Source organism: Mauremys reevesii, linkage group 2 (assembly GCF_016161935.1).
Source record: "Mauremys reevesii isolate NIE-2019 linkage group 2, ASM1616193v1, whole genome shotgun sequence".
In the NCBI taxonomy this organism is placed as follows: domain Eukaryota; kingdom Metazoa; phylum Chordata; order Testudines; family Geoemydidae; genus Mauremys; species Mauremys reevesii.
Genome location: NC_052624.1, coordinates 202018542 through 202036476, shown reverse-complemented (window position 1 = coordinate 202036476; position 17935 = coordinate 202018542). Strand labels below are relative to the sequence as shown.

The window sequence follows — 17935 nt, the reverse complement described above, 5'->3', positions numbered from 1 at the left end:
GGCCATTTCTGTGATGAAATGTGGCTGCTGTTTAATAGCATCAAACAATATTATGGAAGAATTTAAAGGGAGAGATGTGGATTATTAAATCCTGTTGGAACTAGAGAGGAAAGTTTAGTTAGAATGTAGTGTAGCTAATTGTTGAAAATTGGAATATGTCCAGGACACCAGAGTTAACATCCCTGCTTTTGTGAAAATTGCCAAGAGATCTATAATTGAGCACTAGGGATCAGGTGCTCAGTTGCACATTTCAAATTGAAGTAGTCATCAGCACAACGGCCAGACAACATGCAGGACCATAGGTTCAGCTCTGAGTTAGCCCACCCATGAAAGCACCACCACATGACTTCTTGCAGCACCAAGGCACATCTTTTATTTTTAAAAACAAAAAAACAACCCTTCACAAAGAGTAATTTTAAAAACTAAACATTTCTCAAGCATGTAAAATAAAACGCTATTTACATATACTTCTTGTAGAACTTTATTGTTCGAAAAAGCCAATTTGGCCTGACAGAGGTTGGAGACCTATCTCTTGAAGACATGAAGAAAATTCGCAATCTCTCTCTGATTGAACTAACAGCCTTCTATGATGCTCTGGGAATAGAACTAAAGAGGAACCGAACAGAAAGAATCAAAGGACGAGGTAAACGTACAGTGGTAGCTGGCTGACAGGTGTCTTGTGATTTGTAGTGCTTAGTAAGAAGATGCTTATTAGGCTTCACTTTCTCTCTTTCTTTTTACATTTTTCAAAAAGAAAATGGCCTTTTTGGAGTCCCTCTCGCAATATTGTTGGAAAACGATCAAAAGAAGGTTCCCGGAATAAAAGTTCCTCTCATCTTTCAAAAAGTGAGTAGAACAAAATCATGTGTGGCTTGAATTTTCCTCATTAGCATTGACACTCAGAGCAGACATCAGATAAAAGAAGACAGACTTTAATGGCTTCAAGGTGTTTGCGATTTACTTCTGTCCATATGTTGTGATTTAAATATCTCATGAGACTTAGATCAAAAACCATGTTCTTGAATATCATGTGCGTGCTGGGAGTTTTTTCCAATTTGGGGAGTATATTTATAAAATATTGCACAGGAAACGTACAGAACCAACTGGATAGGATTCTGCTCCCCTTTTCATTTGACATGTAGATCAATGAAATGTTTTTGAAGGGGGAGCATTTATAATTTCACATTATTTCAAATTGCAGACCTGTTGACTTAGAGATTATCAGAAGTGAGCTGGTGTGATCTGAATGAGGTGCACAGAGCCAAGAAGATCGTCATTCAACTGAATTAGTGTGAAGCTACAGTGACATCCAGTGTATGGCTCAGTTAGACACACACCTGCATGTACACATGCATACACACACAGATTTATATGGACATCCAGTTTCAAGATTAAAGTCACATTTAATTGTAAATACCTCCTGAAAGAAAACAAAGAGCTAGTATCAATTAATTTAGATAGAGATAATTTGGCACATTTGTTATTAATCTCTGCATGGCCAGTAAACAACTTCACTTCATTCCTTTATAATTTCACTTTGGGAAGTTACAGAGCTATCCAAATTATTGATTTTTTTGTTACATTGGCTGACCAAAAAATAATAATAATAATTTGGGGCCAAATGAAACAGTTCATTTGACCCTAAACAAAATGTTTCATTTAAGTTCTGAGGATTTTTATCTTTATTCAAAAATAAAATTGAAGTAAAATTCAAAACAAAAAGTCATTTTGAATCAAAACATCAAAATGTTTCATTTTTTTCAGATGTTTTTAACCAAAACAATTTGGCAAATATGACATGTTTTCATCAACCCAAAGCTGTATTTTTGGTGAAAAAAGTTTCATTTGAAACATTTTCCCCAGCTGTAGATCTGATAACTTGTTAGAGAAAGAGTGTTAGGGATAGAGCTGGAGGAGGGCAGTTAATAATGAAAATCGAGAGCCATGTGAATAAATGCAACAAAATAATTTTTTTCCCACTTTTGCATTTTGTCAAAACAAAAATGCTCTGCACTTAATTTTTGTAAAGAAGAAATGCTGAGACCAGAAAGGTCTATTCACATTGGATATGAACATCCCAGAAAGAATTTTCCTAAGATTATTTTTTTGTCTAAGTTCTCAATTCTGCCTACACATTTATTAATAGGCTTTTCTATGGTGCTCATCACCATAATAGTTGAGCATCTCACAAACATGAGGGAATGTATCCACATAGCTCCACTGTGTGGTAGGGAAATCAGTGTGACTTCTTGCTAAGAAAGATACTGTGCAATGTAAGGATGTCCCCATTATTATTGTTATTACTTATTTATTATTAGACCTGCAGTAGTGCCAAGAGTCCCAAGTTAGGGAGCTCCTGTTATGCTAGGAGTTGTACAAACACATAGAAAACATGGTTTCTTCTCTGAAAATTCACAGTTTTAGGAAATGGAGCAAGTTCTGATTGATTTGTCAATGTGGGTATTTATTATTCTTGATGATAAACTACATCAAATGGTTTTTCGGGAAAGCAGGTTGCTAAAAAGTAAATAGTATTTTTAAAATGCTGCTGTTGCATTTTAGCTGTTGCTCAAGCTTGAGGAAACGGGTTTAGAAATGGAAGGAATTCTTCGAGTTCCTGGATCTGCCTCAAGAGTTAAGGTACCTGTGTTTTCTCATTTACCTTCTTGTAACCAATAGAGTCTATACAAAGTGGCAAAGTTTGTATAGAGAGATTCTCAGTCCCATTATTACCAGCAAAAACAGTGGCTTGGCATTTGCTTCCTGAAACTGAGGACCATAACTTGGCATGGGCTGATGTTTTACTTAGAGGACACATGGAGTCAAAGTGCAGCTCTCCTCCACTAACCCTGTGAGAGAGGCCCCTCAGATTAGAACTTATCTGACCTCCTTGTCACTCAGAACTGCTGTGATCTCACTTCTTTTATTTTAACTTATTTCAGAAATACTTATTCACTAGATTGAGGATATCAAGGAATTTAAGCTAAAGATCTGATGCCAAATAATTTTAGGCTTCTTGTAATGTTATGACTCATTTGTCCTTTGATTGGAGTTTTGGGGTCCCATGTTTGGAACTGTGAGAAGTATGTCCTAGAATATCAGGGTTGGAAGAGACCTCAGGAGGTCATCTAGACCAACCTCCTGCTCAAAGCAGGACCAATTCCCAGACAGATTTTTGGTCCAGATCTCTAAATGGCCCCTTCAAGCATTGAATTCACAAATGCTGGGTTTAGCAGGCCAATGCTCAAACCTTTGAGCTATCCCTCCCCTGCTGCTCAGTTTGATGAAATTAAGTACTCCATTTTCATAGCACATATGAGTAGGCTTGGGCCCACTGGCCTGCGCTTGTGACAGTCAATGGCTTTACGCTTTCCCCCTTAATATGTACCATATTATTAGAAAGTAGACTATAATAATATATGCCTTCCTGTAATGCTTATTGTAAATTAATACATCCATCTTATGATATGAAAAGTGAGGTTTTGTCTGAGTGTTGGCAGGTGATGTCATGATATGTGGACTCTCAGTTCATCTGAAACACAAGGCCATTATTAAAGAAAGTAGCAACAAACTAAAGAGACAAACAGCCTTCCACACAGCTGAAGTTCTAGCTTTGTCTTCCTTGTTTACTGTCACCATGAGGTTAAATCAGGATAAGTCCAATTAACGCAAATCTAGGTGTGTTAGAGGGAATTGGGGGCAGGGATATTCACAGAGAAACTTTAGGAATAGCCAAGGTGGGAAACAGATGTTATTCTTACTGAGTTACTATCAAAACCAGTCTTCCTTGTTTACCAGAGGCCCTGTCTGCCTTGAACTCTATACAGTACACAAAGACACCTTTCTAGTGGCTGAATAATATACTGCAAGTAACATATTGTTACAGGAGAGATACACAGTTGCTTTCATGCGGTAAATAAGCACCCCAACTTTCACAATAAGCCAAAAATCAAGCTAATTCCATTTCAAAACACAGCCAAAACAAGCCAGTCCCTAAGAGCCCCAACACTCTAGCTCACTGTGCACCCCGAACTCTCTCCTCCCTGCCCCTGCTTCCCGGGAGCCGATCAAATAAAGGAAGCAACAAACTACAACAAGCCAAACAAGCTACAAGCTAAAAACTAGCCAACAAGCAACTCACAAGCCAATTAAGCCAAAAACAAGCCCAATTTCTGCGTTTTTTCCACAGGTTCGGCATGTCTGGTGAGATGACTACAAAACAATGCTCAGTAGCTCTGGCACTCAGAACATTAAATGAGAGAACAGGTCTATATCATAAAAAAAATACTCCAGTAGTTGGTTCTCATTCACTTACAATCATTGCCTTTTGCCTGGCATTAATAACTAAATATCTTTGTATTTTTTTCTTTGGTTTATACATTTTTAAATGATTCCTGCTCCCCTGGCTATCACTGAATATTTCACCAGCAAGAAAAATAACCTTCCTACATACAGTCAGTTAGGCTTCCCAGTACTGTGACATCTGCACAGCGTAAAGCAAGAGTGCTTCAGAATCTTGGAGAATCCTGCATGTTGATTAGCTGGTTCGGTCATGTGCTTAGTAATAGCTAATAAAAATGTGACAAGAGGAGGCTTTTCATGAGAGATCTGTATAATAATTATATGCTTCTATGACACTTCCACACTGAACAGTTCATCAAATTTAAAAAAGCAGGTGAGGAGTTTGCAGAAGATAAGATGTTTGTTGGAGCTATGCAGATGAGGGATGAGCCTTTCATTAGTGTAGAGGGAATAAGATGGAGCCTCACATTATTTACTTTGGATAGGGCCCTGCAAATTTATGTCTGAAGATAACTAATGTCATAGTAGGGTTTGATCCTGCAAGGTACTCAGCACTTTATAGTGCTGAGCATCTCAACTCCTCCTGACTTCATTACGTGTTCAGCGCACTCAGCACCTTCCAGGATTGAGCCCCAGGGCCGCCCAGAGGATTCAGAGGGCCTGGGGTCTTTGGCGGCGGGTCCTGGGGCGGAAGGACCCTCCGCCGTGGGTCTTCGGGGCACTTCGGCAGTGGGTCCCGGAGCAGAAGGACCCCCCGCCACCAAATTGCCACGGAAGATGCTCTGGGGGCCCGGGCCCCGCGAGAGTTTTCCGGGGCCCCTGGACCGAGTGAAAGACCCCACTCCAGGGGCCCTGAAAAACTCTTGTGGGGGCCTGGGGAAAATTTGCCCACTTGCCCCACCCTCTGGGCAGCCCTGTTGAGCCCCTAGCCTGAACAGAGACTCTGCAGCTTACTGATTTCAATTTCCGTCACTATACATATTTTTTTATTCTTTCACTTTTTCTGTACGTAAACCCCATAAAGAAAGTTTGCATTATGTGACAGGGCTGCTTTGTATCTTTTGTTAATTAGCTTTTGCAGTCTGTGCACCTACTACACTGTGTCTTGTTCTGCTATTCTGACCTGTACCCAGAGAAGCACTTTGTGCTATGTGTCTGACTTTCCTATACCAGCTGGTAAGTCAAACATCCACATGAATGATGTTATGTGTTTTATTTGAGTTTTTATTCATTTGTGTGTGTCAGACAAGTCAACCTGTAAGGGACAGAGGGAAAGCTTTTCCTAAGCAGTTCCAGATTTCATCCTTCAAAGCCATCGTATATTATTATGACATGAAGATTTGAGGGCATTCCAACTCAACATTAGTTCTTGTTTTAAAAAATGAAAGGCATATGGATGTGCTTAAAAGTTACTTTTTTAAATAACAAAAAATAAAAGAAATAAATACAAGTTTTCCTCTGCCTCTAAGATGTGTGGTATGTACAGACCCAAAATGTATGTTAAGCTACTCTCTTGTAAGCTCAGAAACAAAATGAAAAAACAAACAAAGAAGACTGTTACAAGAATATATTTCTAAAAACTAATTACACACAAATGAAGTATATGTAGAAAGTCAATGTCTCTTCTCTCAGTTCTCTCTGTTTCTGGGACTTTCCTTCCATTCTTGAAATACTAAGCAGCAAAATCTTGAAAGCTCTTTCTCTTCCCTTGTGGTTATAATGAAGTGATGGGCCTTGCTCTAAACTTCTCAGTCAGGGTATTTAATCCTGATGTTTGACTGGATTAGGTGCAACAAGGGATGTGACTGTAAAGGAGGTTGGGGTAGCAGAGAGTGCAGCAAAAACAGTGTGCTAGTAAGAATGGTATTGTAACACTAGACACCAAATCCTGAATGACTTTATATTTCCTTTTGTGCCAACAGTTTCACTTCATTATATGTAACGATATTTGAGATGTAATTTCTTTCCATTGATGTGAGGCATGTTAAGCACACTATTTTTAACAACTCTTCTTTCTGAATATTTCCTTGCCTATTGCTAATGCAGATTTGATGAAAACATGATTAAAAACCAGCACATGAAATATAGAGCCAAATCCTGCTCAAATAAACAGTCCCATTGAAATCAATGACACTCTTTGTGTCTGTAAGGCAAAAGCAGCTAGGAGTGATTAGAAAAGCTACTTAATTTTAAATGTGATGATTATGAATGAGAAGACAAACAGTGAAACTCTTACAGCCAGATAAGGCCATTTTCAGGAGATAAAGGTACAAACCAGACTGCCATTTGTAAGGCCTTCTTTGGAATATCATTTTAAGAAGCTTTCCTTTCTAGCTTTCGAGTAGAGCAACAATCTGTTTAAATGAAAATTAAATTAGTATCTTTTGTGTAGGCTAGTACTGGCCCTCATATAACACACAGGCTTTTTTTTCTTAATTTATATTGGCAATTTTTGTCCTCTTAAGAGGCGTCAATTTAGCAGTTCTTTGTGTTGCTGTCTTCAGCACCGTCAGACAGTGAAATGTTCCTCTTCACCTAGAACTTTTTCACAGTCAGGCTATCAATGGAGAATAGCAATGTAAGGTGTTAATGTCTCAATCCCTGTATCTTATTAACACATCAGATGGGGTTTGTTTGTTTGTTTGTTTGTTTGTTTCTTGTGGGGAAGTTGGACTTTCCAAACTGTAATGCAGAGTTTGGGCCAAATTCTGTTCTTACTTGGTACCCTACTGAGTCTCCTTATGTTCACCATCCACACACACACACACGGGATTTTTAACTACTTACACTTCAAAGCTGATTGGACCCTAGTTCTGGAGCACAGATGCCAGAAAACAATTGGTTTAAGTGGGAAGCCAGGATGATGCAATAACTATACCTGCCTGCGGGTTTTGGCCAGAGTTGTGCCAGAGTACTGAATTGGTACCATATAGGTCCTTAAAATTGATCAAACAAGTTGGCACTTATCTAAATAATAGGACTAGAGAAGAGAAGGAAGAATTTCTGTCTGTCAAAAAGCAGCCTATTTGTGACCACACATGAGAGAGCCAATAAGGGCTAACTGAAGAAGAGCTCTGATTAGCTCAAAAGTTTGTCTCCCTCACCAACAGAAGTTGGTCCAATAAAAGATATTACCTCACCCACCTGGTCTCTCTAATGGGAACTACTGGCATATACAAAACACATGCAGATTAAATGACTTTGAGGAGGAATATCCTAGTCCCTTGTGTGTAGGGGTTAAAACCTCTTAAGTGTGTTTTAAATAAAGACGACAAACAATGGTGTAGAAATGTTTGTTCAAATAACTGTTCCATTTCAAATTGTATACTTCACAAAGCTTTCTTTGTTGTTCCTGGCATTTGTGAGATGAAATAAAGCTCACCAATCAGAAGCTGTAATTAAAATCAGTCACTTTCTTTTGTCTTACAGAATCTCCGTCAAGAAATTGAAATAAAATTTAATGAAGACACATTTGACTGGGACCAAGTACGAAACAATGATGCAGCAGGACTGTTGAAGATGTTTATAAGAGAACTCCCAAACCCCCTTTTCACTGTAGAATATCTGCCTGCCTTCATCACACTAGTGGAAAGTAAGTAGAAAGAAATTAGTGTAAATGGATACATATGAAACATACAAAAGAGCTAAAGAAGAGAAAAGAGATTGCCAGTATGTCATAACCATTTTGATTTCCTGTAAGCTTTCTTTTCTAATGGCACTTGGCATATTTGACTAAACATATACTAGTTAAATAGCTATTTAAAGCAGAATGTTGTAAACATTGCAAGCACATTGAAAACTGGCTTTTGTACATAGATTTTACCATATTTGATTAAATGAACTATACATTTAGTAAATAAAAATTCTCTCCAGTGTAAAATCTAATCACCACACTATACTTAGTATTTTATTAGATTTTGTTTTCTTTCATGAAAGATTATTTTTATCAGGATCTTTGCATAAGAAATGTGCTTGCTTGTGGAAGGCTGCAGGTAGCTAAGTTTTGGGTCCTAATTTTTCTGTGCATTCTAATTCTGAGCCACTTTTTCTATTTTCAGTCGTAAGGATGCAGTAGTGCAGATTTTACTTAGTCAATTCCTATTGACTTCAGTAGGAGACTTGTTTGGGTTAGGGCTGAATGAGAAGAATAGAATGGTGCCTTTATTGGGTAAAATGGTCATAGACCCTATGTTCTTATAAAGTCAGATTGTGACCAAGCAGTCCGTGTATGTTCAAAGAAGGAGGGAAGGTCTAGCAGTTTACTCCATCTTGCAATCTGCACACAGGCTGGTCATGAGGCTCACCTGAGTGCATGGAGCTAGGACCTCATGGGGGAGAGTATGAAGGAGGTGAGATTGACTAGAGGTGACTGCACTTTTCACCCCATAAGTACTACAGCAGCAACAATATTTCCTCTTCCCCCCCCTACATACCCATCCACTCTTCATGTTAGGGAGCCCCAGGAGTCAATTTGCTTCCAGGAGTCACATACTACCCCCCAGAATAGGCTAGTGTCTTTAAGGCACGATGGCCCTTAGAAATCTACACTCATGTGATACATTTTTATAAAGAGCCAGATTTAGGACTAGGCACAAGAGTGAAATTAAAATAAAAGAAGGATAAAAAAATCAATCCACAATCTAATGACAGCTGGGTTCAAAAAATCACTTAACAAAGTTAGTCTGAAACTATCCTGAAAATAAATTATGCCATATCATCTTGAAACTGAGAAATACTATATTATAGCAGTGCGATCTGATATACAAGGCAATCCCACAGTGACATTAAAGAGGAATTGGCTAGTAACCTGCACTGAAGGATTTAAGCCTGATGTGACCCAGAAAACAGGTTATTCAGGGAATGTCTCCCCAAAGAGGAGAGATTTTTTCTAAAGTTCCCTGCATCCTGTAAAACCAAAATTGGAGATAAAAACAAAGTTCTGTGCATTAGTATCATTACATTTCTTTCTTCCTATTTGCCCAGATTAGTCCACTATAATTACAGGTCCACGACATGTAAGGAAGAAAATACCCATTAAATTTAGGACATTTCTGGTGAAAGGCCAACGTTTAATTTAGAAGAAGAAATGAATGCCATGTATCAGAGCAGCATCTGGGATTCTCAGCACTTACTGCAGCAAGGAACCTTGCCATATACAAAAGAAGTCTCTGCATCATTTCTCAGTATAACCTTTCCCCTTAAATGTAATCCTATAGTTTGTCTTTATGGCCTTGTAGTAGTTGAAGATGAAAGCAGAGATAAAGTTCCAGATGCACAGCTACAGGATAACTCAAGAGGGTGGGTGAAAAAATGACCTTACTACCTTCCTGATCCTGTGGTAACTATATGCCCTTCATTCCCAAGCAGCATTTCCCTAAATCAACAGAAAGCAGCGGGGGCGGGGGTTGATAGAGGAGCTGTATGCCCTGGTTACACTGTTGGTGTAGTTGCAAAGTAGCCTCACTATGCATTTCAGAGTGCTTTCTAGCACAAATCTAATATTAATTCTGACTTTTAAAATATTAATTATTATATTCTTAGAAGTCTCCAAGGTCAAGTTACAGTTACAAGCTTTGCATCTGTTGATCATGTTGTTACCTGATGCCAACAGGGATACAGCCAAGGTAGGTGCTTTGTTTCATGATTCCTGCATCTGTATTCTTTGACTTTTAAATGAGAGTCAGAGTTTGTTTGTAACAGCAAATGATCAGACACCCCTCCCCTCCACAAAAATATTCATGTTGGTTCGTTATCATCACTCTGAAAAGTTCTCCAGTTCTCTGCGGAACAGCTAATGGAATGTGATATTTATTAGGAATAATATCAGTTATGGATGTAGCCCCTTGCTTAATAGTGAAGGATTCACAAACATATATTTTTAAATGTATTAATTATTGGCAGGTATTTGCCAGAGAGTTTGGATCAATAACATTCAAACTACGGGCTTTTGCAGAGTGTTCTCTTTGTCAGTTCGCTAATTATGTATGTTATGTATCCATTTATTTCCAGTTTTATTTCATGTTGACATCTTTGTGCACATTTCAGTATGTGGATTTCTTTTATGATAGTTTATAATCATGTGTTCCCAATACTACATATTAGTAGGGCTCCATGGCCAGCTGAGTAGGGCTCCATTCTTGGAACTGTCCTTGTCCTACTGGGTGACCTCAGACAAGACATTTCATCTCCCCGTCCTTCTGTTCCTTTGTCAGCAAAATGGGGATCATGATACTGACCTCCTTTGCAAAGCACTTTGATATCTACTGATATAAGAAATAAGTAGTATTAATAGTTGTATTTGGCCAAAATCCATATCTATGAGCAGTGTTTCACAGGGCAGTCTAAGGGTCAATAGTGCTAATAATTACTGATGATAAGTTATTAAATGAAATAGAATTAGAAATACTAAAGGTAAAAAATGAATGTTCTTGTCCTTACCCACCTGTAACAAAGCATTGTTTTAATTTAGAAATGTCTTCAACACAATTTCTGTGGGTCATTTCTGAGTTTCTAAAAATGTGTTTATCATACACAGGCAGTGGTTTAAATAACGTTCTAAAATAACAAACTGGCAGAATGAATCCCCCAAAGAACTCCCCAATAACAACAACAAAACCTCAGCCTACTCAAGTGCACTCATTCAAGTGAAAGCCTGAAAAAACTGATGATTCTTGCACTGCACCCAAAAGGGCAACAAACTGCCCTTCATACTGGCACTGACACGCAGCAGTGATTTCTAGAGTTGAAGCCCACTGCTGAGAACTCTTTACTTCTATCATCCCAGCAGTGTAGGGTTGGTACTAAAGGAGAGAGATGGTCATTAAGGTAATCAAGACCCAAACAATGTAGGACATATAGATCAATATCAACATCTTGAATTGTATGTGGAGATCAGATAGTAGATAGCAGAGCAGAGATGCAATATGCTCTCTCCAGGAAGCACTGCTAAGTGAGGGCCTAATCCACAGCCCATTGAAGTCCATAGAAAGCCTCCAAGTGACTTTAATGACTTTGGATGAGATCTATTCATGATTTATGCTTGATGTAGGAGATATTGCTGAGTGGTCTTCAGGGACTGACCCAGGTAGAGCACAGTATAGTAGTCCAATCTGGAGGACACAAAGGCATAGATAGCTTTCCTAAGTACCACATCCAAGGGGAGAGATTGCAGCTTTCTAGCCAGGTGCACTGTGGATTTGAAAATGTTGTATTCATGTTGTATTTCATGATGAGTTGTACTGAGTATGAGTGGCGCTGCTTTTCCCAGGCCTTTCTGCAGTTCCTGAAGAAGATAGTTGCTAATGAAGGGAAAAACAAAATGAACTTATGGAATGTTTCCATGATTGTTGCACCAAACGTCTTCATCTACAAAGGCAAACATGCAAACCAAGAAGAGATGCATGCAGCAGCCACTACAGCACACATAGTGAGACTTTTAATTAAGTACCAGGACATCCTGTGGACAGTGAGTAATGCTGACTACAGTATATGTGCTTTGGTTCCCATATTTGTTTTTCTAGGTTTCAGAGCTGAATGCAGCAGCCACACAGAGACAAGGAAACATGCAGCAATTTCTGCCTGGAACACACAACTGACAATGGTGAAAATAATCTCTGTACAATGCTTTGGTCCATTAGCCTTGTCTTCACCTGCTATGCAAGCTTGAACTTTGCCCAAAGGGAAAGCGTTAATATATTGTGTGATTAGATTAATGTAAGCACAGCTAGCTTTAAGTCAGTCCAAAATTCTGTTTGTAAGCCATTTCCAGTAGTGGTTGTTTCATGTCTTCAAACTTCGTAGTTCTTTCATTTACATCCATATATGTGCAGTGTGACATTGTGCTTTTACTTCTGCATAGCAAGTGTGAGACTCTTCACTTTTATTATCAGAGGGGTAGCCGTGTTAGTCTGGATCTGTAAAAGCAGCAGAGTCCAGTGGCACCTTATAGACTTACAGACATACTGGAGCATGAGCTTTCGTGGGTGAATACCCACTTCGTCGGATGCAACAGAAAAGAGCAAACTAACAAATCACTCCCCTCTGGCATTGGATTAGGCAAGTCGCATGCTCTCATTTTTGTCCTTCTATTAAATTGTTTATTTTCTACCTCATCTTCCACCCACCCCTTCCCCATCTGACTATTACATCCTGTCTGGCAGAGACTGAGAGTTCTCTGGGGCAGGGGCTGTCTTTGCTCTTTTGCATCCGATGAAGTGGGTATTCACCCACGAAAGCTCATGCTCCAATACGTCTGTTAGTCTATAAGGTGCCACAGGACTCTTTGCTGCTTTCACTTTTATTGTATCACTTAAGGGAGAAAGTGAAAATAGAGGTCAGCTTTACTCATTGGCGTGTCATTCTTTTATTAACCTTTCATAGGACTGGATGGAGTTGTTCATTTCAAGGCTACTCACTCAAATCCAGTCCATGTCAATATTGATCAGAAGTCACAACCCCCTACCCCTAGCCCTGAGCTTATGGTGGCCTATGTGAATGTGCTGGCAGTCTCACTTCCTTTTCTAGGAGACAAAGGATGGCCCAGTGGTTAAGGCACTAGTGTTGGACCGAGGAAGTCCCTGCTGTGCCATAGCCTGCTTGTCTGACCGTGGGAAAACATTTAGTCTGTGTGTGCCTCAGTTCCCCATTTGTAAAACAAGGATAATAGTACTTCTGCTCCTCACAGGATGGTGTGAGGATGGCATTACCGATTTGAGGTGCTCAGGAACTATGGTAATGGAGGACATGCAAGTCCCCAAGATAAGCATCCTTATCAGCTTCAGCAGAGAGGTCATAGATTGAATGGGCATGGGAAATGAACTATCATTTCATCCCTAGTGGTGGCTGTGTGATATTGGGGAAATTTGCCCATATCTGCTTCTGGGAGTAAACGGGACTCGCTTTTTTGGGGGGGGGAGGTTTTTCACCCATCCTTTTGCATACACTCAGCCTGGGCTTCCTCTCTCTAGGTCCCATCCTTCCTGATTTCTCAAGTGCGGAAGATGAATGAGGCTACAATGAACAACACCAAGAGACAGATGATTTTTGACAAGGGTGTGAGAAGATTGCTGAGGAGAAAGACCATGGAACGAGAGAGACCTGAAAGATCAGAGGTTCATTAAGACATAACATATTTTTAAATGACATCTTTGAGTTCCATCATGTCTACTAGTCTTTTCAATCCCCCTGGTGCTTTCTCCCATGCATGGGAAAAATCTCCTGTCAAATTTCATAAAGCTGCTACCTCATCCAATTTAAATCCTTCCTTGAAATCTACCTCTGTTGCAAAACTAACAAATCACTCCCCTCTGGCATTAGATTAGGCAAGTGGCATGCTCTCACTTTTGTCCTTGTATTAAACTGTTTATTTTCTACCTCATCTTCCATCCATCCCTTCCCATCTGACTATTACATCCTGTCTGGCAGAGAAAGAGAGTTCTCTGGGGCAGGGGCTGTCTTTGCTCTTTTCTGTAAAGTGCATAGTACAACAGGACACTTACTGTGGGTTCCCAGGCCCTACTATAATAAAGATAAATAATAACAATAATAATGTGTTCCTTGGGGGTTTGTGAGGCAAATATGTTTTACCAGCGAGGAGCAATGTGAGTTAAGATGTTAGAATAGTAGGTTTATATTTACAGAAAAATGTTTTCATTTAAAATAAAAACACCCTTGATTTGGAAACTTAACTTTTGAATCAGACAAGCCTGAAGCAAATTGGATTGTCATGTGCGAGACGCTGTTTTGGGACTTGTGCTCTCTGGGCTTGACATGTTGCTAAGACAAATAACAGAGGTTCTGTGTAGAACTGGTTGGGAATTATTCGACAAAATGTTTTTTCTTGTAAAATGCCATTTTCTCTGGAAGGCCTCAGGTCCAGGATTGAATTTCTGGTCAAAACAAGAGAGAGAAACCAACTCACTCCAGAATAACCTGGTGGTTAGGACATTCACCTAAGAAGTGGGCGGTCCAGGTTCAAGTCACTGCTCCAAATAAGGACAGCTTCAATGGGCAAGAGTGGGCAAGACAGACACTGGATCTATATCCTAGTGGTTAGAGCACTCATGATAAATGTAGAGGAGCAGGGTATGCACTTGAACTGCATCTCCTATATTCCAGGTGAGTGCCCTAGTCATAGGACTATTGGGTCTCTCTCTCTCATGTTTTTTTCATGACAAATCTCAAAAGGTCTCTTTTTTGTTCTGATATGGAATGAAAGCAAATTCCAAAACCCCAGAATCTTTCATGAGGTTGAATTCTTGTTTTCTGACTAGAATTAGTTCTGTGCTTGAGTTCTGCAAGGGAAGATATTAACTGAATTGGCCAGTCCCTCCAGTGGTGTTTTACAGTATGTGTTCTGAAAGAGAACGTGGGCTGCTCTTCACAACGGAATGCTGAGTGTTCTGATGAGAGTCAGCAAAGTCATGGAATTACAGTAGATTAAGTGGTGGGTCCTGCTTTAGAATATATCAGCTTTACCTGGATCTGAGCTGGGCTGCCATGTAACCATGCATTTGTCTGGTTGGCTATGGTTCCACTGCTTGGTGACAAGCCATTGAGCAAAGTAATCATGCTCACCTGGCTCTTTGCAGGCAGCAACATGTTGCTATTCCAACTACATGGCCGGGGATTCTTTCGGCCTCCTCCATTGCTATTTTAGAAGATGGGCGAATGAGGAGCTGCTTTCTCCATGGACCATAAATGGCACCGAAATGAAAATGTTTCATGGATTAATCTGCTGCAGAAGTTACTAACATAACAATTAGAACAACATTCTGCCTGCTTATCCTTAAGTTTCCCGGACCTTTGTCAGAGGAGGAATTGGGGAGCTGGTCCAGGGCTCTACAAGAGAGGAGATTAGGATTTGAGGGAAAGACATGAAGGAGCTGTTCACACTGCAAAAGAAGACTGACAGCAGCCAGTCTAAGAGTGGGTCAACTGACTTGGGTTTGCAGGACTCACACCAGAGGGTTAAAAAGACTTGTGTAAATGTTCAGTCTCAGGCTGTAGCCCAGGCTCCAAGAATCTGTTCTATTCAGCTTGGTAAGTCTGAGACTTGCTGCCACTAGGGTATTTTTGTAGTGTAGCCATATGCTAAAATAATATGGGAAACAGAGAGAGTAGACATTGGGGAAGAGAGATGAGGAAGTGCTTATGTATGAGTCATTGATTAGCCTTTACCCACTCAGATGTTTGGTGAGCACTAGCACAGGTGTTTTGTGAATGGCATACACACATACATATATGTGTGGTGCATATTTGTTTTAAATGTTGGTACAAGATACTGCATTTTAGACTTGTGTTCATACTATACGTGATGGGACAAAAACAGTTTATTCTGGGAGAGAAAAATGATAAGGCATCCAGATACCTTTAGCATTCTGAAATATAAGCTGGTCAGCAGATGGCAAAAGTCTTTGTACCTGACAGGTCGGGGAATAGGCATTCCCAAGTAATTGGAATAGGAAAGGAAAATTTGGGGGTGAATAAGTGAGTTAAATTTCAAAGCATTTAACGTAAACACCATCTTTCAGATGTTCTAAATTATGCAGCGATAAAAGTGGCTGAGAGACTGCTATTGTTCTCTACTCAGGGTGGTATTAACTAGATTAGAATTGGGAAGCAAGCCTTACTAATTGATTTATCCTGCCATTAACCATAGAAGAATGAGTAAACTTTTATAGTTGATGGTCTGAACTCTGTACAAGGTCACATATCAATTAAGAGGAACCATATGGGATTTTATTATTTTACTGTGTATAAACTTGGATCTTGTTGAGGTTGTAGAGAGGGCAAAGAGTGAACTCAGTGTCCTTGCCTGTGGGGAATTTCTTCTTTAGAAAGGAAGAAAGGATATTTTCAGGTATATAATATAGATTTTAAACAATTGCCGGTCCACTGGTTCGTGCTAAAGGGATCCCAGTTAACATCTGGACTTATTTCTGACTGCAATTAAAAATCAGGGATTGTAGTATATTCCATATGTATTTACATAAACATGGCACAGTGTTTGATTTTTGGGTGTCATTAGTTCCCATTCCGTCTATATACAAATTATACTAAACCAGGGCTCAGAGCCAGGACCCCAGAGGGGATGAAGGGGCCAAGCCTGAGTCAAGCTGGAACCCAGGGTTCAAGCCCTATTGCTTTTGCAGTGTAGACACAGTCCCACTGAACTCGTGCTCTAGGAATCTACGAAAAGTATCCCACTGTCCCATGGGGTCAATTTTCTTGTCCTCTGGACAGTAAAGTTTGGTGGACTGTCATGTTTTCCCATGCTGCACCCCTAATAAAGAGTTAGAGCAGCCATGTTGTAGCAGGATGCTAGGAAGTCTGGGATATGGATGTAAATGCTGGAGCCCGATTGGGAACCAGGTTTCAAAATTTCCTAACCTGGGGTTACAGATGAGTGTAGACAATCAAGCCCTAGGTTAACAAACCCAGGGTCTGCTAATTTGAGTTCTACTAACCCGGGACTTACGCTGCAGTGTAGCAGCTAAGCTGCATAACCTTTATGTACTATCGTGTGAGATAAAATTTATAACTATGTGATTATATGAAATATATGATTTGTAGCTCATAGATTTATTGCTCTAATGATTCAGGCAGTCCATGTCATTGATTTTTAAAAGTAAACTTGAAAGTGCTTGAAGAACTGCCCCTGAGCTGAGCTATGACAATATGTAACTAAACTTACTCTGTTGAATATTGACATGAGAGAACTGTCATTTTTTTCCCCTGTGTCTGCAGACTCACATACCCGAGGGGGTGATAAGAGTTTATGCTCCACTGCATTCAAAAGTTTCTATGGCAATTCAACTGAACAGTCAAACAAAAGCCAGAGACATCCTGGCTCGATTTCACTGTGAAAACAGGTGGGTAAAAGCAGGAGGACATCAGAACATTTTAGTTTTCCGGAGTAATATCTTCACAGTCATTAAAGAATAGGTTGCCCCTTTTCAGAGGCCCCATTCTGTTATTCGAATGCTTTTTTTTACACTGGCAACAGTAATTATGATAATGGCGGTCCAGAAAAAAAATTCTAATGATTGATTTGTGCTCTTCGAATTCTTCTTAGTAACTGGCACCTATACAGAATCAGTCTGACTTCTGTTATGCCTGTGCTGAAAAATATATTTTTCTAGGCTTTCTCCAGTTATAAGCTGGAAAGATTGTCTTAAATCTGAATGCACATGTTAATGCTTTTGTTATTTGTGTAAATGAATACCCATATTCGTATTTATAAGAGGTAGAGCAAGAGGAAGTCTGCTAGCCCTATTCTGAAAGTCCTTCAGCAAAGTCCTTTGGTGCTATTACATAGTTCTGTTCTTAAAATAAATCTGGCATCAATTGCCTGCAGTAATCCTTTGTTGTATTGATGCTACAGGTTCACTAGTTATAGCTAGCATAACAATGTCTACAACTACAGTTCTAAGATGATAACAACCCTCTCCATCATAGTAATGTGATATGGCAATTGTCCTTGTTACTCTGTTGATATATTAAGACTTCTAAAACGAATCACAGAAATAGAATGCAAAATAAGAGATCAACTGGATGTGTGCATTCCATTGCCTTCAATGGCACTTATGCACATATATCTGAGGGCAGAATTGGCCAAAAGGCTTTATGTAGG

The 17935-nt window shown here is 39.6% G+C and overlaps 1 protein-coding gene across 13 annotated transcripts in view; it reads left to right on the top strand.

Annotated features, from left to right (window-relative positions):
• ARHGAP28 (Rho GTPase activating protein 28) overlaps positions 1 to 17935 on the top strand; it is a 101463-nt gene that overhangs the window by 79365 nt on the left and 4163 nt on the right. For 9 of the 13 annotated variants that reach the window (XM_039527026.1, XM_039527033.1, XM_039527032.1 and 6 more), the window contains 8 exons: positions 478 to 643; positions 755 to 846; positions 2563 to 2640; positions 7732 to 7894; positions 9844 to 9926; positions 11570 to 11767; positions 13269 to 13412; positions 17050 to 17174. In XM_039527026.1, the coding sequence (XP_039382960.1) occupies positions 478 to 643; positions 755 to 846; positions 2563 to 2640; positions 7732 to 7894; positions 9844 to 9926; positions 11570 to 11767; positions 13269 to 13412; positions 17050 to 17174 (1049 nt within the window). Of the gene's footprint in view, positions 1 to 477; positions 644 to 754; positions 847 to 2562; positions 2641 to 7731; positions 7895 to 9843; positions 9927 to 11569; positions 11768 to 11822; positions 12110 to 13268; positions 13413 to 17049; positions 17175 to 17935 lie in introns of those variants that run through there. The other 4 variants (XM_039527028.1, XM_039527029.1, XM_039527037.1 and 1 more) reach the window with 4 other exon arrangements.